Source organism: Rhodnius prolixus, unplaced genomic scaffold (genome assembly GCF_049639745.1).
Source record: "Rhodnius prolixus isolate KJV_2025 unplaced genomic scaffold, Rpr scaffold_1, whole genome shotgun sequence".
In the NCBI taxonomy this organism is placed as follows: domain Eukaryota; kingdom Metazoa; phylum Arthropoda; class Insecta; order Hemiptera; family Reduviidae; genus Rhodnius; species Rhodnius prolixus.
The window spans coordinates 46,203,015-46,230,995 of NW_027411581.1; the positions used below are offsets into that span (position 1 = coordinate 46,203,015).

General features: G+C 32.8%; 1 protein-coding gene across 5 annotated transcripts; it reads left to right on the forward strand.

Annotated features, from left to right (window-relative positions):
• The first annotated feature begins 80 nt into the window (after window positions 1–80).
• On the forward strand, window positions 81–27,704 carry LOC141460964 (uncharacterized). Of its 5 annotated transcripts, XM_074141523.1 has the most exons (14): window positions 81–255; window positions 355–503; window positions 598–705; window positions 776–863; window positions 11,074–11,390; window positions 16,108–16,302; window positions 17,256–17,508; window positions 17,608–17,807; window positions 18,919–19,146; window positions 19,449–19,646; window positions 20,093–20,155; window positions 23,469–25,913; window positions 25,980–26,082; window positions 27,572–27,704. In XM_074141523.1, the coding sequence occupies exons 2-11, from the start codon at window positions 386–388 to the stop codon at window positions 20,098–20,100; spliced, it is 1,713 nt and encodes a 570-aa protein (XP_073997624.1). In that variant the 5' UTR covers window positions 81–255; window positions 355–385; the 3' UTR covers window positions 20,101–20,155; window positions 23,469–25,913; window positions 25,980–26,082; window positions 27,572–27,704. The 5 variants fall into 5 exon arrangements, with proteins under 5 accessions (XP_073997624.1, XP_073997598.1, XP_073997616.1 ...); XM_074141497.1 differs by lacking the exon at window positions 20,093–20,155; XM_074141515.1 differs by lacking the exon at window positions 20,093–20,155 and having other exon boundaries at window positions 19,449–19,637.
• Window positions 27,705–27,981: the final 277 nt, after the last annotated feature.

Below are 27,981 nucleotides of genomic sequence, written 5' to 3' on the forward strand. Positions count from 1 at the left end.
TACCTTCAAGTTGCGACACTTTTTTTATTATACAAAATAATTTTATTAGGATTATTTAGTTACAATTGCCTGTGAAATATTATCTTGATTGATTAGGCAGAGTAATGGAGTGGTGTGTGAGTTGTGTAAATCGTTCATACCCCGGCTTTTATTAAGTACTATATAAGTAACTTGTTTATTTCTAAAAAATACATCGAAGAAATATTTTCAATTTTTAGTGTTGTGCAAAATCGTGGTCGTTGAGCCGTAAAGAAGGTAATTTTTTTTTTAATCTCTTCTGCTTTTCACCGAAAAAGATTGGCGTCGTTTGGCGTCATTAGGTAGTGCGGGAGGAACTAATCTACAGTTTTTTAGGTGTTTTGTTATCTGAAGCCTAAAATTAAAAATGAATTCGCAAGGAGCCAAACCGCAGTCTGGTTCTCGCCTTTATGTTGGAGGATTATCATTGACTGCAACGCAAAAAGATGTTGAAGAACTTTTTGGACAGCATGGAAAAATTACAGGTAAATCTAGAATGTAAAAAATAAAGAGTGAGCGAGAAAGAGAGAAAAAAATTCAAACCATAATTTTATTTACATTTTTTATATCTTTACACAGAAGTTCGAATGAATAGGAATTTCGCATTTGTCCAGTTTTCTGACGATAAAGAGGCAGCGCAAGCAATGGATGCAATAAGTGGACAAGTACATTTTGGCCGGAAACTAGGTATCTTATTTGAGTAGTTAATGATGGATTTTTAAAGATATTACCGGTGCTAACTATTCTAGTTTTATAGATGTGCAGTACGCCCGTGCTCCTAGAAATCAGAGTGATAATAAGGGTGACGATGGAAACAGGGATAGGTCCCCACTTCGAGATAATAGGTTAGTACAAGTTCAATCTGTAATGTTTTGAAAAGATGCTTACACATTTTTTGTTGTCTAAGAATAAATTTATACTTTGATATAAGTTAAATTATCATATATATAAATTTATCTTAAAATTCTGAATAAACGCTGATATCTTGTTTAAGTGGTTACGCTTCTTTAGACTAATTAAAAAAAGCTAAAGAAAATTTTTAACTTTTCTTTATAAATTTGCAATAGCTTTTATTTTTATATATCTAAAATATTTTAGATATTTTTATGTTTTCATACAAAGTTCAAATTGTAGCATTGCGATCGGACCGAATTTTCGAAAAAAGATATTAAGATGACTTCAAATTTATAATTCTAAAAAATAATATTGGAATCACTTACCAAAATTTTCAAAACAGTTGTAAAATGATTTTTCTGTAGGGTTATAAGATTTGGGGCAATGAATGAATGATGGATAACAAAAATATTTGTTTGTTAATAAATTCCGTTGTCGGATTTTATCATTATATACTCCTATGTTGATTATCAATATTCACCTACATTCTGTCTACTTAAATTCTTTGGTTTAAATGTTTTTCATACGTAATTATCTAACTAATTTTTGTTCCCCACAAGAAATTGACTCGAATGAAAACAAAAAAAGAAGCTCTGCAGTAACAACCGAAAATGGAACTTTATTGTGTCGAAGTATATTTTTCTTTACCAATAAAATGAAAAATTGCGTCCATTTAAACGTTCCAACAGAATTCATTTTTGAGTTAGGCCGAGAATTCACAAAAGATCCTAAAAGATAAGTGAGTAATCTGCATAAATTCTGAAAAAATATAAAAAAAATCCACTTTGGTATGCGTTACAGTGGAAGGATAAGAATGTAGTGTTGCGATGACCATCGATCTTAGGCTAAGTTATCTGTTAACATCGATCTCAATCTGGTTCTGGAATCGACTATTCTCCGTTTGTTCTCAGTGCTTTATGTGTACTACATCACTTAACCCAATACTTTACTTTATTGCTTTATGCTTTCGATATTATAGTTGCTAGAGAACCATCTGTTTGGGGGACTATATTGTAAAATTAGAGCAGAAGTCTGTCAACAGATTTCACGTAAATGGGAGGTAAACAAAGTACAAGTATAGTTAAGACAAGGAAAAAGAGGTGATTTGGGAATCTTTTTCATAGATATGTATATATAAATTTGTTTGTTAGCCATATTTCACAGCTTTTTCATTGTGTGAATACTTCTAAGTCAAAAATGATGAGGAAGGATGTTGGTTAATTTATGCGAAACTGGCGGACGATTTGTTATATTCAGAGCGACTGTACGTATTATTAAGAACTTTTATCAAAGTCAAATTTATCATTTAATAAATGAATTCCCCCATCTTTTTTTTTTTTTATGAAAACAGACTGCTGCAACTAAGTTTTGTCTGAAATGTTGGAAGAGACAAGGTGCTAAGGCTATTTACGGTCCAATAGCAATAAGTAATTCGCGAGAGAAAAATCGGAGCTGATGGAATAGCCCTTTAATAATAAAAATTTCGAGGTAGATGCTAAGATAGCTGTGAGGCCTATTAGTTTGGTTTATTATTTTTTCCGTAATGGCCCTATGAGGTCCGTAAGGATTTCATAAACAACGTTTTCTCTAGAACTTGCAAAAGCTTCGGCGAAAACTTGCACTATTGTGTTTTAACATTTAATAATTTTTTGTTAAAGTAGGAGTTTCAGTTTTCATTGCTTTGTTTGTAATTAATAATGTTTACTGACGTTTTCTTCTTCTATTGTTATATTAGATGCGTTGCTTCCTGAACATTGTTTATAATACCACTAGCTATTCTGAGAATTGCCTCCTTTGTTGACTTTCCAACACTACGTCCGTGAACAACTTTTGTTGACAAATTAGTTGTTGTGATTTTTTTGGTACTGACTAACTTGGCTTTTTCGGTTTCTCCAATGCGCTATCGTCACAAACAGCACAATAACTTTGTTCTGTAGAAATGTATCAACTAACTCACTTCGACATAGTTACCTCCTCTTTTCACAGTTTCCCATTTTGATTAATCAGTTAATTTTCTTAAGCAATAAAATATTATTTTTTCTAATAAAAATTTTACTGGTAGGCCTTTCAAAAAAATCTACCGACTATTATGCCTTCAGAGGTTCAAATCGTTAGGTGTTCGCATCTTTTCTGGAAATAGTTTAGTGCCTTAGAAATATGCCTTTTCGCCTATTTGTTTAAAGTATATTAGCTCTTCCCAGGAGCCTCTATAGCTCAATGACTAGTCATTCTATTGTAATGAGTGATACAGAAACCGGTAGTACATCGAGGGTTTTTCGGGCGCCAGTGATCCGTATATGTTGAAGCTCCCCAATTATAACAACTACTAAAAATCCCTCTAAAACATCAAATTCCAGCTGTAAGTGTAACAAGATTAGGAAGTTTTGTTATACATATATTAGTTTAAATCAGTATTAGTATTATTTATCGTAGTGAAGGAAGCGTAATAAAAAAACATAAATAAATAATAAATCTATAAAATAAGGTATAAATAAAGAAAATAATTATTTTTTGTACAAATCAACAAAGTGTGATAAATATCAGAAATACTGTTTATACCGTGAAAATGGTGGAATTGAATTTCCTTTTTTTTTTTTTTTTTTTTTTTATCCTTTTTGTTTAATTTTTCGAGTAAATATTTTGGTTTCGATATAATATTTTAGAGCATTCAAAAAATGCCATTATTAGCCAGTTTGATAGATATTAGGCTACTTTTAATAAGCAAAATATTTTTAATATTTCTTGCCAAATACGTTATTCTATTTCATTCAAGTCCATTATTAGTCTTAGCACGCTTCTTGCATAACCACTAATACATTATCAGAATTATTTTGCCAAAATGAAAATTACCTACTTTACCGGTGAGATAATACGATTACCTTGAATTTAAATTACTATGTACATTAGGTATATAAAAAAGTATAAAAATCTTAAGAAAAAGAATTTAATGAAATCGTTTTGTATGTGACAAATGATTTTGAAGTCGTTCTTACGATTAAACACTACATTTGCTCTACTATATTGGTATCTCGTCATACAAGAGCCACTTCAATTGAAAAAGACCGTCATGTTGGTAGATCAGAAACAATATGATTGGGACTAAAATAACTATGTTTTGTATTACTTTTTTCTGAAGGTGATTTTATTCAATAGTTCAAGTAAATTTGATAGTTACGCCTTCTTTTTTGTTTTGTCCTACTTTTGTTATTGGTTCTAAGGAGAATGAATAAGGATTCATGTTATTTTATTTTTCAATGTATTTTCTCTTTCTGCTTAGACTCATATTTTTTTGATTTTCCATAATCAGATATTTTGGTAATAATAACGTTGTTTGCGGTTTGCCTTTTTTACCAAACTTAATTTTGATATGTTGCAAAAATTCTGTGCATGTTTCAACTTGTCTAAAATTTATTTTTTCAACATATTTCTACATGAAATTGTTGAATCTTTATATCAACCTGCCAGGTACTATACCTTTAAAAAATACAGTCGTTACCTTTTTTGGCGGCGGTATCTAAATGGAGGAAGTTCTTTTGCTTTTTCTGAGAAACCTATTCTTGCAGGACTAAAGAGTTTTGAAACTCACCTATTCAATCTTTCGTAAAGCAATATTACTACTTAAATTTACTTAGTAGCAATTAAGCAACATTATTTTTCCGCAAATCAGTTGGTTGGAATCCTACTAGTTGAGAACTGTATATGTGCTTTAATTTTGCGTTCTTTGATTGAACTCCTTAGGGTCATAAACTTGCACTCGCATCATTAAAGGATTATAAATAATGATACAAGTTGTGGTTTTAGTGCTAGACTAGAAGTGAATTCTCAAATCTTGGTGTTTTACCTCATTAGTAGCAAAACTATAAGGTATTTTCATAATTCTGTTCAAAAGCAAAATAATAGCAGAAAAATAGGCCGGCAAGAAACATTATATTGAATTATGTTCTGCATTAAGAACGGCGCTACTGTTGATAAGGCAACCATGTTCCCTTATGTCAGGAAAACCTAATTTTTTTATTTATGTCTGGCTAAATAGTGCACTAGTAAGAACTTGGTTTCTCCGAACTGCTTGCACTCCAATACGTTTTTAAGCTTATGACTTTCGTGCTTTTAAATCATTATTTCTTGCTTTTTTTTTTCCAGATTCAGATATCCTTTTAACGAATCTCACTTTCTACTTTTTAATAATATTTGTAATTCTATTTGATTGAATAATTGGGGACATTTTTATTGAAGCCTTCGCTAATTTCTTTATTGCTTGATTTTAAAGTGCAGTATTGTAAAATTATTAGTGAGATTGCCTTTGGAAAGAGTTTGCAATTACAAATACAACAATTGTGATTGTCTGAAAGCTGGGAACAGTATCTCCGTGACTACTTTCGGATTTGGAGATTGCACACAAACTATATTCTGCAGAGTGCCATCATTTACTTACTTAGACGAAATAATATTGTTTTTATGAAATCTAGCGAAGCCACTGAATATCTGATAATTTATAGATTTAAATATTTTATGTATTCGTTACGATAAGATTTTAGGATAGCCAGTTTTTCAATACGTCTTTAACTAAGAAGTGGTTTAATTAATATAGCTATCCATATATTTCTTTAAATTGAATCCGCTTTTAGGTTTAATTTAATATCGAAGGGCTAAAATATTTTGTAATAAATTACAAATTAAGTGTTCGAAAATTTACGGTTTTAATGACAAAATAAATTACAACTGTTTACTTCCCAATTTAATACTTACTAATATTAACTTTTTAAACGATATTCGAATATAAGATAAAGTAAATGTAAATTTTGAACGACTCTCTTCATTGGCAAAACATCTTTTTAACTACATTAAAAAAGGCATGCGTGCTACGTAAAACGAGGGAAGTTTCTACCTTACTCAGCAAGGGAAAACAAAACCTTTACACTCTTCTTTTCATTTCACATCACCGTAGTCTTATGGACCTATCAGCCATTCTTTTGAAAACACGTTGTATAAGACTCACGATAAGGTAGCAATGTTTTACAGTCAGTGCTCCTTCTCATGTTACTTGTACATCAAAGACTCTGCGACCTGTATACAGTTACCACCCGGTATAAGTGCTGCAATAATACGTAGTCAGAAACAAGCAACTTCCTTGACTTTTCTGAAAAAGCTATTCGGTGTTCGATTTTTTAGTCAATGTAGAATATACAATCAGGATATCTTCATTGACAGATTTTGTTCGGGCATGAGAGCATTAAACTCAGCTAGCTCGTCGCACCTTCAATTTCTGACATTTCACGTGAAAAATAGTTGTAAAAAAATGTACTCTTCTTTCTGCGAAATATGTTCCAGGATTTATGGTAACAAGTAATTTGGATTAATGGATCTTAGTTCTGTTATCACTAGTTTGTCAGCTTCTTTTTCCCACTAAAAGGGAAAATTAAGTCCCTTTTAGTCTGTTACCAGAGTTCATTTTTGAAGTATTCGATACATGTTCAAAATATAATATTAAAAGATGGTGTGGATTCAGCATAAATTCCGTATAAAATATTAAAAAACTCAAATGTTGAGATTTAATATTCAATTTTGTGATTTAACTTCAAATGTATAACCCCAGAGGGTCTGGGGAGGCACTGAGGCTTATAACGGCAGTAATGAATATATTACGAATTTTACAGCATTTTTTAATCAAATTTAACCTTTAACCTATTTTTTTTTAAGCCGGTCTACCTCATTTTAACGGTTTAAACTACTCTTCTCTTACACTGAATCTTATTTAAATAACTTGATACCTATTCTAACCATTTTTACTTCTTCACATAAAACGTTCCTTGAACCATCGATATTTACTAAATTATCTATTTGAGAGACTCTAATTATAAAAACGGTTTTTGTTGAACATTTCCTTCTCTTCCCGTACCCTCTTGAGTGCTACGAGCATATACGATAGATATATCGTATCTACAATATATTATGGTGAATTCGCAGCAAATATATTACTTATATAACAGTGCTACTTACAGATTTTATCAACTTTTTTCTCTCACTCATGTAAGAGTTTTAAGTTTTGTGAATTTTATGCTGCTTGATCAATTGTTGGGATAGATTTTAACTGGACGTCTTCAGCTTTTCAGTTTTAGCCAGTCTGCGATTTGGAAATGGCATTTTGGACCTGACAGTGCGTTATTTGAGAAATGCTTTCCAAAATCTACTGTAGTCTTGGTGCCATTTTTCTCAATGCCGTCTTAAAATAGCTGACATACATCTATTACTTTCTGCCAGTCCCAAATTGGCAGCGGCACTCATAACTAAAAATTAAGTTCATTATTAGACGAGTACGAAAAGTTGTATTTTATACTTTTGAATGAAATTAGATCGTTCAATGAATTTCTGCTGTGAATCATGGAATTATAATTAATTCTAATCTTAGTTACGTATTCTTTATCAATTTCTGTTATGTCATTTTCGGAGAAAGAATTTTGCTTTATTTATTAGTAAATAAAAATAAACTTAAATAGTGTTAAATTAAGGAGAGAAAATATATTTTGATTTAATTCACATTAAAATGATGACAAATGTTTTTATCCTATTATTTAAAAGAAATGAAAGATAAGCTGTTGAAACTATATTTTTAAATTTAATCTTTTATTTTTTCTCTATTTTTTTTATATCTTCGTTTTTCATTAGTATTTTTTTAATATAATCACAAATGTTGTTAATAATATTTAATTTTTGTGTTTTACTTCACAGATCAGTTCCAACAAGCCTTCAAATTTATTATAGTCTGTACGATTATGAGCCCCAAAGTGCTTTCGTTTTAGATATCAATTTTGTTTAGTATGTTTGAGTATGCCTGACGTAGAAAAATTCATTAAGGGTATGTTGGTTTTTTAAAATTAAGAACAACTGAATTTTGAGAGACTATTCTGTTTGTTCATTTTTAATATGCAAATACATTATGCAAGAAAAGGCTGTACGAATGTGGAATGTTCGCTTTTATAAGATTGAATGGGCAAATTGCAAAAGATTCCTAAAAAAATCGTAATTTAACGGACCAACTAAATAAATATTTTCTTTGAGTATGTAGAACTTATTCATCCAAGAAGTGAATTTTTTTTTGACAAATTTTTCTCGAAGTATTGGACATTAATCGAATGATTTTGTAAATTGAAATATTTATTCACCTTTATAAAGAACTCCACATTTCTCCTTGCCATAGTTGTAGAAAAAAGATATGAGGTGAAAATTTTTTGCATGAAAAATTAGGTCGTATGTAATACATCGTGATGATAAAGCGTTTACATATTTCTTGAGAATCTGTCAATTTATGAAAATAACATTTAAATAATAGAAAACTAAACGATAATATATGTAGTGCGTTCAGACACTAGCGATAGGTTGTACTATCAGAAATTAGCGCATATTCATATTTTATAAGATCCACTTAAATATAAATGAAAGAAACAGCAAGAAATTTCTTGCAATGCAAGCGTATTAGATACTTTATCTATGGCATAATGTGTTTCGGTTTGACTACTAGTCAACTTCAGTAATAAGATAACATTGCGTACACTTTCTTCTGAACTGTCCTTATCAAAATCTTCCAGAAAAAGTCTTTCACTAAACGCTGCCTTTAATATTAAAACAATTGAACGGAACGCTGTAAAATTTAGGCCTACCAAACGAAAAGTTTACCGTTTTAATAGAATTTAAGCAGTAAACCCAGAAAAGGTAATTTTAATGTTACATAAAGTGAATTTATAGAGCTAGTTTACTTCTGTGACTCCTTGTATGCACAGATCCGAAATCATTTCTCCTAAAATAGAATGTTTCAGTTACAGACGCTGATATATCAATTTCGTATATAAGTTTTGACTTTTGTTTTAGTATATTGGTATGACCATTGACTAGGTGATCTACCCTACCAACTTTAATTGTAAGATATGGTATTGCATTCTTGTCAAATTTTCCACAATGCGTTTTAACGGAATAGATGCGCTTCCAAACTGTTGATCACGGTCAGAAATTTTGTAACAGGTATTGTGATAAAATGACGGATAATTCTGTAAGAAGTCTCCTCTTATTTCCTATCACAATCTAATCATAACTATTTGGGTTTAATAAATATTCTTTAAGCCTAAAAAGCAGTTACCACTTTAAATTTAGATTATTGTGATTACACATACAAGTGCCTGGCTGATACGTGATTAAATCCGTTAGGAGGGATTAGCTTTGAGGTTAGCGTACTGGACTCCCACGCGGAGGACCCGGGTTCGAATCCAGCTGCTGACCCTTAGATTTTCTCTTTCTAGGAGCTTCTTACAGCTCACTGTCCGGTGATGGACAGAGTTGTCTGTAACGAGAGAACACTGTCCGTAGGCCGGCATTGCACTGAAAAAAGCTCCGGGCGCCAATAATAACCTTAGATGTTGACGCGCCTTAAATCATGAAAAAAAAAAATCCGTTAGGTAGCGAAGCTCCAGTCCTCTTCCCAACTTGTTCGTAAACAGATTTTTCCAGAATTACCAACAAATTTTATTTATTTAAAAATTTACAATTTGCGTGTAAATTTAAGTAAAATAAGTTAATATGATGGTGACGATGTAAATTGTTGCACGTAGAGCAGGAGGAGAGGAAACTACCCCAGTTTAGCAATCTTTATTGGTTATCGATGATAATGATGATGCTAATTTTCAGACCTCAAGGAAATCTCGGGGCCATTGACGATTCAGTCGTCGTGTTGTTCAGGAATAACAGAGGAAGCGAGACACTGTACTAAAGGAAATTACCAAAAAATAATTTTATAAACCCTCAGTTTTACATGTGTACAGATTGTACAATAAGTTAAAAAAAAACCTTCATTCCAACTACTACCAAAAAATGGAAAAAACAGCTCTGAAAATCACTCGTTCTTGTTTTATTTTTTTAAATCTCGGCATTGTTTTTTAAGTCTCTTGACGTATTACATTTAAGTTAGAATTGTAAATTGTTTCGATGGGGCATTTAATATAAAAATCTTCAAGATTATACTTCCTGAGAAGGAGGACACCCGGAGGATGTTTAATTTAAAATGAAATTAATGCTGCCATTCGAAAAAACTTTAGAGTAGAAAAAAAATCGAAGTAATAACTTTGTGATGTCTGTGATTTTTGGTTATTGACACATTCAAATACGAAAATCTAAAATTGTTCAGCAAAACTATCCTAGTTTTGAAAATTTGACAAGATCGAATTACTTATTCTTACTGAGAAAGGTAGAAAAAGTATTATTATTACCAGCTTTCGATTGGAATATAACTAAATTTTGTTCGATAACATCGTAGAGCAGAAAATGCAGCGTGCACTTGGCCTACGCGCCGCGGATAAAGTATACTAGCAGATTAAGTAAATGACGAATTTTGTTTTTCACTTTCTCTTACCCCTTATGAGAGGAAGTACGCATTTATTGAGATAGTTACATCGCCTCTTGACCCTTTTTTTCTTTCTTAAGTTAAAGTAAAAAGTTATGTTCTAAACTACTAAGTATTCCACCGAAGTTGTAAGCCTCAAAATCTCAACATTCTATGATAACTGAGTTCGTTCTGTTGAATGAAGCCGGCGTTAGTTTTATTCTGTGGATTCCTTTTTCTGGTTAATTGGAGACCGTAACCGATTTTTTATACTAATAATTTTTATTTGACAAGAAACTACTGCTTAAGGAAAGAGAGACCTGTTACTATTAATACGGTTAAATTTTAATAAATATAATGTTCGTACCTTTCATCGAAGTTTTATCTTTGGATTTGTTACTTGACCCTCATTTTTCGATTTCCTGATTCATTACCTGAAGCGGGCAACTTGAGATTTAATGGTCGTTTTGAAAGAGGTAGAATCTTTCTATCAATTTTACCGTTTTATTGTGACTGATTGGTTAGGCCAATTAATATTTTAGTATTTTGGAATAATTAAAACTGGCTCTTCATCAAGCTAAGCTTTCATTAGGAAGTAGATACTAAGAGTTTAAGCGTCTAGGTAATTTTTGTTCAATTTTTTTCTAAATGGTATTACATACTCGTTAGTTCTGATGTCTGTTATGAGGTGCTGTGAAAAATTCCTTCTGTTCTGTAGACTTCGTTTCTAAAAAAACAAAATAAAAGGATTAGTAAATTGTGTGTAGTTATCAGTGTTGTGACACCGCTTATTTCAGAGGCGGTTCCGGCGGCATGCGTGGAGGCATGAGAGGAGGAAGTGGCGTTGGGGGCGGTCGCAACTTTGGCGGAAGTGGCGGCGGCAGCGGCCCTCGTAGTGGGCCCTCACCATTTGGAAATGACAGTTGGAATGATGACTTCAAGGGGAGTTTCGGCGGCGGCCCAGGCGCGGGGGGCGGAGGCCCTGGCGACTTCAGGGGTGGTCAGGACTTCTTTGGTAGGGGCGGCAACAACGATGGGCCGTTCGGCGGGCGTGGCGGCGGCCCCGGGGGTGGACCAGGTGGCATGAACGACTACGGAAGGGACGGATTTGGAGGTTAATCACTTTTTTTTATGTTTTTACTTTTATTGATACTTAAAATGTTCTCAAGTACTCTAAGCCAGATAATTGACAGCATTTTAATTCCTCGTTTTCAACTTAAACTTATTTTGTAGGAAGGGATCTTTAGCATGTTTCTTAAGCACGCCAATCTCATGACATAATTGAATTAGCCAGATCTCCCATCTGATTTTTAATGTTAAGGCTTAGGGAAATTTCTTGTTAACTTGCCTCAAGAGCATATTTCTTTTTTAATTAGTTTCTGATTTTTATGCGTGTTGTAATTATCGAACCTTCTGCTCTCAAGGTTGAGGGTACAGAAAAAAAAAAATGCTCTGTTAAACATAGTTTAATAGTGTGGCTTCTTTTTATTTAACGAGGCTTTTAGAGAGCTTTGCCTTAAAAACAGGCGTTTTTGTGTGTATATATTCTCGAAATTTGCTGTAAGAAGGCAATATAACAAGAAAGATTGAATTTTAAAATACTGGCTGGCGTTGTTATTGGCTGGAGAAGTTGAAATGCCTTGGACATTGGTTAAAGGTGTTTATGCTAAAAGTTAATAAAGGTTTAAAAAATATTCTTAGAAAATAATCATTCCTGAGAAAAATGCTATTTTTCGAATCGCCAGAGAAAGTCTTGCAGAATTTTTTATTGCTGCTCTTTGTTTGGGGATACCTTGACGTTCTTCAACAGGGCGGATGACTAATTTATCGAACAGCTCATGTAATCCTGAATGACATGAAATATTCCTTTTATGCTTAAAATACATGCGAACTGCTATAGTTTAAGTATCCATATCGTTTTACAAAAAATTTTTCGAAAACGCTAGAAGTACCAATTTTATAACGCCATTGTTTTTTTTTTTAAACAAAGAAAGAGGCGCCTCACTCTACAATCTCTAATTAGCGTGCTTGTTTTCAAGCCTAGTCTTGCAAGGCAAGATTTTTGGTTCGACATTGATACAATTTACACCAGCTAATTGAATTTATTTTTCCATGTGTTTATGTAGTCAGTTATTCAATATTCATAACATTTAGAATGTATGAACATGGAATATTCATTTTTTAAAAATGGTATTCAAAGTAGAACTTTTTCAAAACAATGATTGTTTTACATTATAATAGCAGAAAGGTTTTAACTAAATTAGAATTAAGTTAATTTCAAACCAGAAATTTATAAAAAAGAAAACCCAAAAGCGTATATACAGAAGTTCAGACTGAAGCGACCATATTTCAGTTATTGCTGTATTCGTTTCTAGAGAAGAGAGTTGACTATCTTAATTAGATTTTATTTATAATTTTGATAAAAGGTCGGTCAGTGTACAGAAAAACTACATTCATCAATCATCTTACTCTACTTAAAAACCAAGTCAGCCTTTAAAAAAATAATTTTAATAAAGAAATTTTTTGTTCGCGCGTTTTTCACAGTTTTTCATTAATCATTGATCATAAATCCACTTAGCTTTATTTCGTTAGGTCTGTGTTTACTGTCAGGAAATTTTAATTTGATAGAAAAAAAGGGTTTTTAACTTACCAGAAACATAATAAACAGATTAAACAACGAATGTAAAGGTGCGAGATTACTACATATTAATCGATAGAAAAGTATCGAGTCACATTTAGTGAACATGTGGGGAGAAGAGGTTATATTGTAATTAGTCATTATGAATTTCTAAATTAGGAAGGAAATCAATCGAATGCAATTATACGGATAGTTTACTCTCGACCGCAGCAGCATTTGCTCCCGAAAAAATAGTTCATTTTTATTATACTATTTGAACCTTAGACCATAAGTGTAGATTTACCTTGTAAATTATCTCTGGAAGCTTATTACTTTCATAGATTTGGATGGGTAGTTCGCTGTAGTGGTCTGAATCATAAGAAAACATTTTGTTTGTGTTAACTTGCTTTATTTTGCAGATATGAGTCTTTTTTTTTGGATACTCTTTTTAATACTTATTTATCCTCTCTTAAGGGTTGCCATTTAGCAAAGACTTAATCAGTGCACGTCATGTCCATAATACATACTAGATAGTATTGCAGCTCACACAATACAAAGATTATCTCGGAAATAATTTCTGATTTGTTGCGCTTCTTATACAGTGGTCAAAAAAAGTATTTATACACTAAGTTTTTTTACTTTATCTACTGAACTTTTGTTTCTAGGATGACTATTTCTTCAGCACTGAAATCGAAGATAGTAACAATGAATCTAATGCTCTCATTTTCTTTTACAAACATAAAGTATTGATTAAAAAGCAGAAAAATAATTTATTGTGTGCAAAGTAAGTATTCATACACTCAGTCTGAATGTTATAATTAACGCAAAACTATTCCTGATGGTCTGTGGCGTAAGGTCCCTGAAGTTGACGCGAGGCATTCTGAGAGTTGGCGTGCTCATCGGAAGCGCATACTTCATTCAACAGGATAACGGTCCCAAACATATAGCCAAAAATACTAAGGAATGGCTGCTTTGTAATGCCCAGAAACAACTTCTCACCCCTCCACAGTCTCCGTAATATAAACCCTATTGAAAATTTATGGTCTTATTTGGAGAGGAAAATTCGAAAATTGAAATGTTCTTCCAGAAAAGAGCTCATAACCAATTTAAAGAAATCATGAGCAGTAATCACATCTCAAGAGACACTAAACCAGGTGGAATCTATGCCAAGGAGGCTTCAGGCAATAACAAATGCAAAGAGATTGCTTACAAAATATTAGGTCTCTAGTTTTGCGTTAATTAGTCATTAGGCTTATGACAGGACAAGCCCCCATTACCGTTAGGCATGGAGGAGCGTATCAAGAGTTATATGAGGAGCTGGAGGCCGACCCAATTTTGGGCCTGCCCTCGGACTTTATGACTCCCAAATATAACTTCATAAATATAGCTCCAAGTTGGAGGAGGGAGTAGGAGCGGGAGTGTACGGGGCGAAACCGAAATGTAGCTTTTTGGTTAGCCTAGGAAAACTAGCTACAGTTTTTCAGGCTGAGCTAGCTGCAATTAGGTTCTGTGCTACCGAGATTAAAGGGCGAAGAATTATTAACTCTAAGGTCGTAATTTTCTCGGATAGTCAGGCTGCTCTACGGGCAATTAGTTCCTACCAGGTCAATTCAAGGCTGGTTTGGGACTGTCTGGGTGCTCTGAAGGAAATTAGTGACCAGAATATGGTCTTTCTAGTTTGGGTACCTGGTCATTCAGGACACAAGGGGAACGAAGTGGCAGATTTATTGGCCCGGGAAGGCTCTGCGGGACACTTCGTTGGCCCGGAGCCCTGCTTTGGGGTTTCGAAATGTGTTAAGTCTGCGGCCATCAATGTATGGGTGCAGAGTAAGGCTCAGGAGGGGTGGCTTGCCACCACTGGGCTGCGACAGGCGAAGGAGTTCATCAGAGGCTATTCGCCGAGGCTGACCGCAGAATTAATCCGTCAAGGCCGTGGGGCTATAAGGATAATTGTAGGCCTATTAACGGGCCACTGCAGGCTCAGAAAGCACATCCATCGCATGGGCCTGGCAGATGATAGCCTTTGTAGGTTCTGTCAGGAAGAGGAAGAAACGGCACTGCACGTGTTGTGTCAGTGTGAGGGGCTCGTATGGCTAAGGATGTTACTTCTCGGGGAGGAAAAACCAAGGCCTGAGAGCTTTACCCAGGAGCCACTCTCCAGAATTAAGAGTCTGATTAAACGGACGGGTCTAGAGGGTGAGCTCTAAAGCCGGGGAGCCACAATAGATCCATAGGGGTCGCGGTGGCCTCAAGGCCACCCTAATTTAATCTAATCTAATCTTTGCGTTAATTATAACATTCAGACTGAGTGTATGAATACTTTTTTTGACCATTGTATTATTTGTCTTTAAGAAACTGACTATTCTGGTACCGAAAGAGAAATGATACTAATATTCTTAGATTACAGTAATGATAGTATTTAAAATAGCTGATTTTGGGTCATTAATTTTTTCGTTTAAGTCTTGAGATTCTTTATTGTTTGTGTTGGAATCTTGTTTTTTTCACTTTCGTTTTTTCTCCCAAGTGTTTTATAGAAAGGTTTTATTAGAATACATGGTTTTTAATACAATAGAACCAGTAATTTACACAAAGCATACATCTAAAATGTATGTATACTTCTAGGTTGTATTTAAAAAAAGTTGGATATAAAGTACTTAAACTACGTTAACACCTAATTGGTAGTCGGAGGTGGATTCTCTCCTGAAAAAATAGGCGATTACACTGATTTACTTTAACTATATTTTTATAGATAACTATTGTAAACTTCCTTTAGTAACAATGGTAGGGAATTGTGCTTTACGATAAATGAATTCCCATTAGGCGAACGTTTTTACGTACCTTTAAATTAACATTTTAAAATTGGCCTGCAGAGGGGAAATTCTATAAGAATATTTCATACAAAGCTTTCTTGAATTTAATTGTCCTAATTTTTTGATTTTTATCTTTTTTATTTTAATTTTATTTGTGTAAGTAATTTTTTATGTTACACTGGATTTGTTTATTTCTTTAAAAAAAACATTTATTTTTAGTAAAATAAATGTGAATAATATTTAAAAAGTGTATTATATATTTACAAAATTTTGTTTTAAATTATTACAATGGAACTTTTCAAGCTATTTTCTAAATTATTTTTTAAGGAAATTCTTAACAAGATAGTATGTTGTAATTTTGTAAAAAGTTCAAGTATTTACTATATGAATATATTGCTATATAGGTGGTGGTGGTGGGAGAGGAGGCGGTAGCCGAGATGGAGGTATGATGGACAATAGAGGCCGTACTGGAGGCAGTAGATTTAGTGGAGGTGGTAATGACTTCCGAGATAGCCCACCTTTCAGAGGTGGATCTGATGGAGGTATGGGAGCAGGTGGCGGAATGGGCATGGATCTTGGAGGATCTTATAGAAACCAAGGTAATAATTTAATCATTTATCATTCAATACTATGAATGGTAATATAAAAATGGTTAGTCTTTTTCACTAGACTTTACCTTTTATGGGAGTCATCTGTGATTTTTAGAAGGATAAGGTAGGTGTTTGAAATAAGAGGATGTTTTTTTACACAATGATAATAAATTTCAGTTAATACTATAAAAAGTAAAGTACCATTAAGAAGGATAAAATGAGTGTATAAAATACGAGGTAGATTTTTTACATTATACGAGTAGATCATAAATGTCGGTACCCGAATATCAGTTTTACTGTAGAAACAGTTTTATTTTTCTCAAATCGTATTTTCATTTAATTAATTGAAAAAGGCAAGTTTCTTAATTTATAGTTAGGAAAGTACAAATTTAATAAAACACATTCAAATACTGTAAAATGCATGTTTTCACTAAGTGTATTCGTAGATAAATATTAGAGTAAATAGTCCCAAAATTAATTAGTTATTTTTGTGTTATTTCTATTAATTGAAGAAAAAAATGATTCTTGCATCAACTAAGACATTTCTGTACTTCAAAAATAATTAAGTACGTAATGCTTATATAAACTTCTAGCCCTGAAAATGTATTTAAAATGATGAGGATCGATGAAAGTCGATAACTTCTTTATATTATACATCCACTGCTGTCGTAATTTAAATTACACAATTTTTTTTATCAACCCTACTTTTGTGATTATTATTTAAATGATCAAGGGCGGTTTCAGTGTAGTGGTCTGAACGTTGACTTGGAACTGAGAATACCTCAGTTCAAAATCCGCATAAAATAAAGTTATATTTTTTGGAATAATTATCACAGAAGAAGTTCATTTCCATCCTCTGCCCTGAACACCTTGTTTGGTAGTTGATCTTAAAACCAGCTTGAAGTAATTTGCGATATCTTTACCAATAACATTTATAATTTTAATGCTTGATAATAATGCAGGTGGAATGGGAGGTGGGAGAATGAATATGGGCGGCATAGGAGGTGGAAGCGGAGGAGGAAGTGGAGGAATGGATATGGGAGGAATGGGTGGAGGAGGAGGTTATCGTGGAGGAATGGATAATGCAGGACCTAAACCGCAAGTATCACCTTGGCAGAAAGATTTACCTCCTACACAAACTCCAGTGCCATTGAATACATCCAACAACGATCGCACCAATGACATTGAGATCATCGTGGTCCATAAATCAATAACGTTAGTTTTTCATTTATTAATGTTTTAGTATTTTTAAATTGTTAAAAAAAAAATGCTAAAATATCAATATTAAAAATTATTTACTTCCTTGTTTCACAGTGATTATGGTGAATATATAGAGGGTCGTCTAAAATCTCTTGGATTTAGTGTAGATGTTCTGTTTCCTCACGAGGCCGTAGCATTAGAACGTGTTGTAGCTAACATCGCCTCACGTGGAACACTTTATGCCGTTATAGTTACACCTGTTCATCAGATAAACAGAAGTCTAACTCTTCAGATATTGCACGGCTCACCACAGGGTACGTCCTATCTAGCACAAAACAAGTAACATACTATTTTCTAAAAAACTCAGTTATTTCATTTATTATGAAACCATTGAGGCGTAATGGCTAAAAATTGTTTTTAAAAAAAGTGGTTATATTTTTTAATGTAATAATTTATTTGTTAATATTATAATATTTATTACAATTTTATTAATAATATATTCTAATATTTATTATTTATTTATTATGATTTTTTAATAAAACATGTAGATTATCTTAAAACATGAGATAATAGATGATTCAATTTATTATCTTCTTTTATATTAATTTAATGTTTGATTTTAATATCGTTAGTTACACTTGTAAGAGTTTAAAAAAATTTACGGAAGTAAAAATGCAAATTATTAATTGTTGCGAAATGTTGAAATTGTGCTATCGAACATGCTAAAATCAATATATTGCAAGATTCTAAACGTCAAACCGTATTATGCAACATAACTGCTTCAGAATTTTCCAGAAGTTCATAAACTTTTGCGCCTGCATAAAATGAAAGTTTAGTAGATTGAGAGTTGTTTAATGGAAGTGAAGAAAGAGAGTTATGTAATTTCATGAGAGTTAGAAAGTTCGGTTAGTGGGGTTTGGTGGAAGTTTGCTTCTTCTTGTAAGTGGAGAGGAGTATGTTATGTAAAGCCCTCTATAAAACAATTATTACTTATAACTCCGCAAATTTTAGACAAATTTTAACATTTATTACAGATTTTAAATGCGCATTTCACTATTCGCTGTGAATCATTTTTGTTGAATTATGGATAAAATTATTTAGAGGGATTCTGTTGAATTTGAGGTTTCCTCAAACTGTAGTTAAAATTTGGTAACTGGAACTTGTTAGGTAATATCAGTCCTCCAGCAATGAAGTTATCAGTATGTTGGAAGCAATGCATGCATTATTTTCCAAAAGTCAGTAAGTAACTAACTGAAAAGTACAAGAAGGAATTACGAAGTGGAATAGATAAATTTTATTGTTCTGTTTCTTAGATTATAATATCAGCTGCCTTAACTTAAGATTTAATACTGATTCAGTGACGGACCATTCATTGCTGTAAAGAAAATTTGCTTTAATTATTGATTTGATCCGCATTTGTTTCAGAACATCGCAATATGCCCGTGGACGACGCATTAACCTTCATCTTGCGTAATTTTGAACAGTATTCAAGAGCTTGTGCAGAGAAAAAAGGTGGGAATTGTGTTCCAGAACAAGTTAGACACCTATTGGAACAGGTGGTCACAGCTAACAGAACTCTAACACCAACCCAATATGATATTATTATTCAGTTCTTTTTGCGTGAAAAGATGAAAGTTGAACCTTCTGCCAGTGGTAATTGATTTTATTTATTTCTTTTGAACATCAGTACCATAGTTAGCTTGCAACCAATTTTATTGAATAGTAGATGAGATCCTGTATAAAAAATAAGGAGCTTCTTACAGCTCTCTGTCCGGTGATGGACTGTGTTGTATGTAACTAGAGAACACTGTTCACAGGCCGGCAGTGCACTGAAAAAGCTACGAGTGCCAACATCGCGCCTTAAATCATTAAAAAAGAAGAAAGGAATCGTTAATAATAATAATGTTTCCGTCAATTTGTTAGTACTACTGATTATCTTTATTTTTATATTTCAGATAGTGCAACCTCATCTCAACAAGCTGAGCTACAGACAAGAATTTTAAGTATTCTGAATAAAAATACTGGACCTGGAGGAGTTGGAGCAGGAGGTCCACCCGGCGGGCCTGGACCTTTAGGAGGTGCTGCAGCAAATTTGCTGGGTGCAGCTGCAGGTCTTGGAGGTGCACTTGGGAGTGCTTTAGCAGGTGGACCTGGTTTGTTATTTCCTATTTCTAACTCCAGTATACGTTGTAATACTTCTTTTAAGTGCCTGCCTGGTCAGTGAAGTGGTTTGCTTCTTTTTATTTGTTGGTATGAAACTTTTGTCATGTTATATATTTCGATGTTGGAAGTTATGAAAAGTGGTACTGAATATCAATGAAAATTAAAGGTTTCGTAGGCTTATAAAAATATATTTAATAATTTCTTACTTTGTCTTGTCATACATTGATTCCTTCAATTTCATCAGGTTTTTTAACTCGTTTGGATTAAGTCCAGATAAAACTTCTCAGTTTAAATTAATTTTATTTCCTGTCACTGAATGATTCAGGCACTTAAATTTGTTTTTAAATAATTATAATCAGAAAATAGAAAAAAAAGAAAAGAAAAAAAATAGTCCCTATAAGTGACTATTTTCAAAGCAATATTCCCTCCCCCGCAGGTAAATAGCAATCACAGAATCTGCGGGGAGACGAAGATGGGGACTATGATGAACGCACTAAAGGTAGGACTTATGTCAACAAAAAGATTTATATACATAAAAATCCGTGCTATTTTACGGGATGAAATGCATGAATGTTCGTACAAAACAAAATATGCGCCCTCTGAAATTCTCAAATGATCTTTATTCGCTCCTTTTAATTATTATACTTTTAAATTAAAATTATGTTATTTGGCATTTTAAACAACTTTATGTTACAAAATTTATATTATCTATATATATTTTATTTTTGAATTTGAATTATTTTTAATTTGTATTTCTTTCATATCGCATGATTAGCTCATATTTAACGAAGTATCATTCATCTTTTTATGTTTTTATAGATTTTTCTTAATTTCTTTCTTTCTTTGCATGGTAAATCGTATCTGTCTGGTGGCTGATTTTTGAAATGTTATTTCATTTTTTGAAAAAAGTTCCAAATAAATCTTGGTCTTGAATCTTGATATAAAGTATTGAAAGTTTAAAAGTTGTCGGTTATTCTTAAGCTCTGAGTTTTCTGTAGCATTAATCACAGATAAATATTTTTCACAAAATCATTCAGCTCAGTTTTTTTGTAACGTTTTACTTACAATAAACATAGTTTTCATTTTCGGGCTTCTGTTTTTATTTGTATTTTTTTTTTTTTTTTTAGAATTCTGTATAGCGACCTTCAATTAGATCTGTTATGGCCTCTCTCCGAAAGTGATGATAAAAACAATTAAACTCATCTCAGTGTTAGGGACAATCGAAAAGAAGAGGGTGCCGGCAGAGTGGGATAACTACCTCCAGGATCCAACTCAGACCCACCATTACCTTTCCTAAGTATCCTAAACAACTCATCCAACCCTTCCGAGACATTCCAAGGGTGGATAGCCCAATTAAAAACGGAACCAAACTCTCCAGGAAGAATGGGAAGTCTATGATCAGATGTAATCTTCCTAATATCCCAAGCAAATTAAAATGTTGGGTGTGTTTGAGAAGAGTGTGAATTCTTCCTTTTCGTTAACCTTCTACGTTCTTTAGGGAAGTCACTGGGATTGAGGAACCGGCCAATAGGTATAACTGCTGCAACAACTGGTGACCAGCATCTCTAGAACTTCTAGAGAGGGATTACCACACCCTAAAATATTTAATTTAATGCTTCCCAAGAAAAGATCCTTCATTACTCGATGGCCTCAAAGGCTTTCTAGAGAGGTCAAATGCCCACACAAGCCTGCGTTAATTGTGAAAGTTTATTTTAAGGGGCACCCGGTACAGAGAAATCAATATTGAGACATCCATCTTTGGTACTGGTCTTGTGATAGTAGATTGGGCTGGGGAAGTGCTGTGAAGAGAGGGAAGTAGCAGGCTGGAAGGCCTTGTCCTTAGCGCCGTTTGCTGCCCTCCCATTTCCCAAACATCTAGATGTTCTAAATATGACTAACTACCCCACTTCTCAGCATGATGGAGAATTGTAGGATTGAGGATCACCTCAATTTCGGTTGTGATAAAGTCCTCATGAGGTTCCTGTTTGCCTGATTTAGGCGAAGTGTTCGGAAGGCTCCACGAAGAGATGCTCCTTTATTAAGTTAATAATTATTACCTTTATAACAAATATTTTTTCAGTATTTAAATCTTTTAACATTGAAGTGTGGGAAGGAAGGTGAACTAGAATTGAAGTGTTTTAATCTTATTTAGATTAATCTGGATTTAGATTAATTTTAGATTCTAATTTTCACATGAGGCAGCGAATGCACTTCAGCCACAATGGTCTAACTCCCACTTCCAAATTCCTGTCTCATAAAATGTATTTTCGGTCCTTTCCCACTTGCTTGGAACTGGTCTTGAACAGAAAGATGTTCAATGAATACAGTGTGTTCGTCAATAATCTAAACGGTCATGAATATATTCCATAGTCGCAGTATGATTGCCTTGTTTCTCCTTCTAATTGTTGCTAGAATGTCTCATTGATCTTTCATTTTTTGGTTTTAATCTTTTTAGATTTTTGTGCTAAAAACAACAAAAATGGTACATCTGCGATAGTTCGTGCAGAAACATCGAGTTTTGCTTTGTGTCATGTTATTAAAAACATATAAAACTATCGCCATTGTTCCTGTCATCGCATTTGCAGCAGTTTTAAATTCTAATTTTGTATAGAATTCATTTTCGTACAATACTATTTTAGTACATAAATCAATTTATTATTGTATAATTTTTTTTTTCTCTCTCCATCACTAACCTGTTGGGAAATATGTCAGATTATTATGCATCTTTCCTTTCATTTTCACGGTTATTCTTGTCATAAAATTATAGTAGTAGTACTCCAAATGCCTTTAACATAATAATTTCTTTATTGATTTTGCCCTAATCCCACGTGCTTATCTTTACTAAAGCGTGTAAACGTTAATGAATATTGTGCTTTCTAACTTTTTTGCGCACATAATTGGCAAAAGCTATATAAACAAGTTCATAACGTGGTGGTCACAAATTCTTTGATTTCCAGTACAATCGATGTTTTATCTTTCTGTAAAAGTACTTTTACATTTGTACTTTACCATTAAATGATGTTTGCGTTTTTTAAATTAACCGTACTCGAACTATAACACTTATCTTCTATCGGATACATACCTCTTCATTTGAAAGAAGGCATCGACTTTAAATTGTGATCCTTTCATAATCTTAGACTTCGAGATGATTTGTTTCAGTTATCTATTTAGTTGAAGTTTGCCTTTTTCTTTGTTCTCGGTAAATATCTTAATTGTAAATCTGAGTTAAATAATCAGTTATTGAGTACGATTCTCGCCATTTTAATTTTCTCGGATTAATATTTCGCCCGTCTAGAACTCACTTATCTCAGTTTGATTTATGAAATGGTTAACATTCAGTCAAAGGAAACATAAATCTGGCAAATTTTTATCAAAATATAGTTTTCAATTGAATTTTATATATTCGTCGGATTAAACTAATACAAATCTCAATCTGTAGGTTAGATTAGAAGCACTATTATTATGTGAATGAACTTCATAAATGCATATATTACATAGATGAACAGTAAAATATAAAAATGAAGACTACTGTAACATAGTCAAGTAAAATTTATAATTGGTAAGATCAGAATGAAGAAAATTACCTTAAAAATAATTCAGCCGCAGGTATTATCCAGCATTACGGACGCTATGCTATACAACTATTCAAGTGAATTTTGTTATGCGGATACACTGACAAGACATACAAAATTGCCACGCAAGGTTAAAAAAAAAAAATTGTAGAGGTTGTTTTTTTTAGCGATAAAATGTTTTTTTCTTCCTTTACTGTTTGTTTCTTAATAAATTTTTAAATAATCTTAATTTTTTGATAGGTCCGGGAGGGGATGCGCAAAGTCCTTTGTTGAAAGATCCATCTGTACAACGTGCACTTGACTCATTAATACAAGGTGGAGGTCTCTTGCAGAATTTATCAGCTTCTCAAGCCGCGGGTGGACAAGTTTCTGGAGGTGGTGGAAGTGCTTCTGGTTTTGGTAGGTTCTAAAATAAAACACTACCAATTCCTTTAGCACTTAACTTATAAGGGCTTACATCATCACTTGTGCAATCAGTGATACTATTGGAATTTTAAGAAAAAAGTGATTTATTAATTATTTTATTAACATAACATTGAATTTATTTCCAATGTGTACAATTCTTTTATTTTTTTAAAGAAGAGAAAGAAACGCAAGTTTTTAATATTTTATGGGGACATATTTTGTTTAAATCTTATGTAATGTTCATAATTCGATATTTAACTTTCCATTTGTACATGTAAACTTTCTAACGTAATTAGTATTAGCAGAACTCAGAACCAGTTAAATGTCGTATATAATATGTAAATATAATTAAAATTGAGGATTGTCTGATTTAGATTTAATTTATATAATAATAAAAGATATGAATTGCTAAGCGCAGGTATAGACCTAACTAAATATTTACGATAGCAATCTTCAATATTTTTGACACGGTGTTGTGATTTATTAACAGACATGGTACAGATTTTACTTTTTCAAATATTTCCAGTACCTTAATTTGGTTACTATTTAAATACTTAGAAAGATAAAGTAAATATTAATTATTATAAATGTGTAATATTTGTGTATTTAAAGCAACATTTATCAATCTTTTTAAAAAAATGGAAACATTGTATTTTTTTTAAACTAAGGTCTCAAACAAAGAATATCTACTTGCAAAAATTGTATGTTGGAATTTCTCTGCATTCCCTAAAGTATCACATTTTTTATAAAGCATCAAATAGGCTATAAAAATTCACCACAATTTATTGTATACAAAAATAATGAAATAAAGTAATGTAAAGCTGTATCGTTCTCAAGTATCACGCCTACTCCGTAGTATTAAGAAATTTGTGTATGGTCTTTAACATCTTTAACAGATGTTCGTGCTGTGTTTCCTACAACTTGTCGGAAAGAAATATATTAATTAAGAAGAGACCCAATTATATTTATTGATTTTCCAAGAGTACTATCAATGTCCTGCAGTTAGTTTAGCACCTTTTGGCCAATCATTGTGATGTGAGCATTCTATCAATTTTATTCGCCAGTTTGAAGCTCTCTAAAGAATTAAAAATTCTGGTTTAACTAGACCAGATTCCAGTTTTAACAAAAGTGATACACTGGTCACATGATGAAAAGTCCAGTATTACAAAACAGCAAACTAAGCTAGTTAATTGAACTAACCATATTTTTTAGCTCTTGTTTATGTTAAGGTCTTTTGCAGCACCACTTTCTGGTTTTTGTGTTTACTTCAGTTAGGTTTATGTCAGTGCATTCAAAGTGTTGGACAAAAAGGGAAGAAATCCCTATTGTCCGATTATTTTATTTCAATACTTCTTTTTGCCTTAGGCTTTTTTAATTATACCATATAAAATAAATATTACTCAGTGGGTTGTCTTTTCTAGGGTTTTTATTAGAATGTAGTTTTGTGAAATGCAGAAAGGAAGGATTGAGTAGTTTTGAGCATATATATTTTTGTGAAAATTTACTAAAAAAATTACTGTCCTTCAATTGAGCGTTGATGCAGTTTCAACTAAAGAAAGGAGACTATTCAAACCCGAATATCCCAACACATCCCGAACACATTGGTGCCCTCATTTCGATTTGAACATTTCAATAAAAAAATACAGCAGACCAACTACAGTGAAACGTGAAAGTAATGCATTTTTTTCTTAAAGCATTTACATCCTTGCACCTAACAAGGTGTCATAGGCGGAAGCGAATGGGAACTTTCTATGCACTAAATTCGTTTCATTAATAATCATTTAAAAAAATCGAAGGCCAATTCCGGAAATGGAAAATATAATTCTCCACATTCAAGTACCACCTCAAACCTGGCTTTGCAGGCCTTGCCTCTAATCCTCGGCTATCATAGCACCTTAAAAACAGTATAATTGTATTGAAAATGGATTTTGTCTTCTCACTAGGTTTTAAGTAAAACAAAATCCAAAAGCTTTCCAAAGGGAATATGTAATTTTGGTTGATCAGTCAATGTATCCTTTGGAACACGCAGGATGTGTTTCTGCGATAGACAATATTTGTCTAATAATGGCCTGAAAGTTCAAACAATTTTTTTTATCCCTGGTTTACTCATTTACAGGTATCGTTGGAATGTTGGTTTAGTAGCAAATTAATAGAATGCGCTGTATCTTAATACAGCGTGAGTCGCGAGGTTCTAATTGGAAAGGTTCAAGTTTTGAGGTACATATGCCTTTTGTGAGTAAGTGTCCAGTATGTTAAATGCTTGGCATTGCTTTTTTTTAGGTAACTGAACAAAAATAATATATGATGTGATGTACATCTTTTCTAAAGTTAATGTTTATATCCTAGATTAATTTATTTAAGGTAAGGTCAGAAGTTTCAATTCTCTGCGAGGCGGCAGGGGGATATGTGGAACGAGCTGCAGATATTTAGATCAAGAATATAGAAAAGCGTGAGTAGTTAGATCTCGATTTTAAAATATTTCCATTATTTGAATGTAAAAAAACGAAATATAACTAGAAGGTCCCTATTTTATCCGTAAGTAGCTACTATTTTTCTACCTGTTATAAAAATGCAGAGAATTGCACACCTATATATGTATGTATGGTGTTTCGCTTTCCTGAGAAAACATGCAATGCTTTACACCAATTTTAACGTATATTTCATTGAAACTCTTGAATGAGAGTGCTGCTCTCACACCAGTGATATATTTAGAACTTTTTAATCAGGAAGGACTTAGTCAGAGGAGCAAGATATGGTTGTTGCATTTTTTTTTTTTGCAGAATGTAAGATCCTTATCACATCCACTTGAATGCCCTTGAATTTTCAGTGTCCGTTTTATGGAAAAATTAAGTTTCTGAGACATCTTTTCCTTCAAATATGAATCAGTCTTGTATTTATGAAGTATAACTTAACTGTCCAAGTCTATTTGTAGCAATGCCAACTTGACTGCAGATTTTCGAGCCAATATTTCTAAAACAGACCTTTCTGCGCTATCTGCAACTTTACGCTTTTCAGTCTTTTCTTAACAACTTTTGCAGGAAGCTTATGAACCAAGAAGTACTGTTTTTTTGGGCAAATTTTGCTAATTTTGACTGCACTAATGTGGTCTGTTTTTGTCTTCCGAACCATGTTATACAAATAGATGTTTTCGCTCTTATGTATCTTAATGAAGGTTGCAGAATTCTTGTTCAGAAGAATAGAAATAGGGGTTCTTGTAATGAACAAATTCCTTGAAGTGTTTCATGTTAAAGAACAGAAAAGTCTTCATAGGAGATTATTACAATTCAAGAATTTTGCGCTAGATAATCTAGCTGCAAGTGAACTCAGTGTAAGAAACGTAAAGAAAAAACTTCAGACAACACTTGTCTAATACAATTATTTCGAGTAGCCATTGGCAACTCTGTTGGAGTTTGTCTCAAGCCTTTAATACGAATGTAAAAGATCCAAGGAAAACAGGTTCGGTGGTGATATCTTCATTACAAAAAAGATCTAATGAAAATTGTTGAAGACCAATAATCACATGTGGATTGGATGCAGAACTTTACTCTTAATGGAACATTGAATGAATAAAGAAAAGAAAGGACTGAAGAAGAAAAAGAAAAGGATTAAAGAAGAAAAAGAACTGTGGTTAAGTCCTCAGTGCTGGATAGTATTATTGATTTTATCCGTTGTAGCACAATGCCATCCATCATGTGGGGTAGATTTAATTATTTATTCCTTGGAGAAGCCTTCTCAGTTCACTACCACCAACTTTCGGACTGTAAATGTTGAGGTTTCTAGGAACAGAAATTCAAAAGCAGCTCGTCTAATTTAAATTCGCGGCCTCCGACTTAACGTGCACTGCCACTGTTTTGTCTGTCAGCTGTACAAATCTCTTTCTATTTCGTACTATAATATAAGTTATAATTAATAGCTTATTAATAAAAAATGTTTTACAGGAAAGGATTGCCTCAAAATCCAAATAAAGAGAAAATACTTTTGGAATCCCCAGATTACTCTTTTATAGATGGCCGCTCAGTGCCGTATGGTTCTAGACAGAAGTTTAGGATATTGAAACAGCGTGAATATTCGGTAACATAATTTTGTATACACTTTTTTTTAATGATGACATATTGCTGTGGTCATGTTTAAAATTTAAATTTTCACCTTAAAAACTGTAGTTATACATATTCTAAATTTTTTGTTATTTATTAGAGGGTAAAAAACTTCTTAAATATCTAGATGCTAGAGAGTTTTTGATTTTTAAAGTTGGCGGAAGTCTAAGCCACCTAGCAAGAGTAGCTGTTAAGGAAGAGTCTGTCTAAGGGAGGTTGAAGTCTCTAAGTGAGCACGTATGAAGGTGACACTG

Coding starts and splice junctions, on each gene's coding strand:
- LOC141460964 (XM_074141497.1), top strand. CDS start 386: ATGAATTCGCAAGGAGCCAAACCGCAGTCTGGTTCTCGCCTTTATGTT. Junction 16,303..17,255: donor AGGATCTTATAGAAACCAAG/GTAATAATTTAA, acceptor ATAATAATGCAG/GTGGAATGGGAGGTGGGAGA. Junction 19,647..23,468: donor TGCTTTAGCAGGTGGACCTG/GTTTGTTATTTC, acceptor ATTTTTTGATAG/GTCCGGGAGGGGATGCGCAA.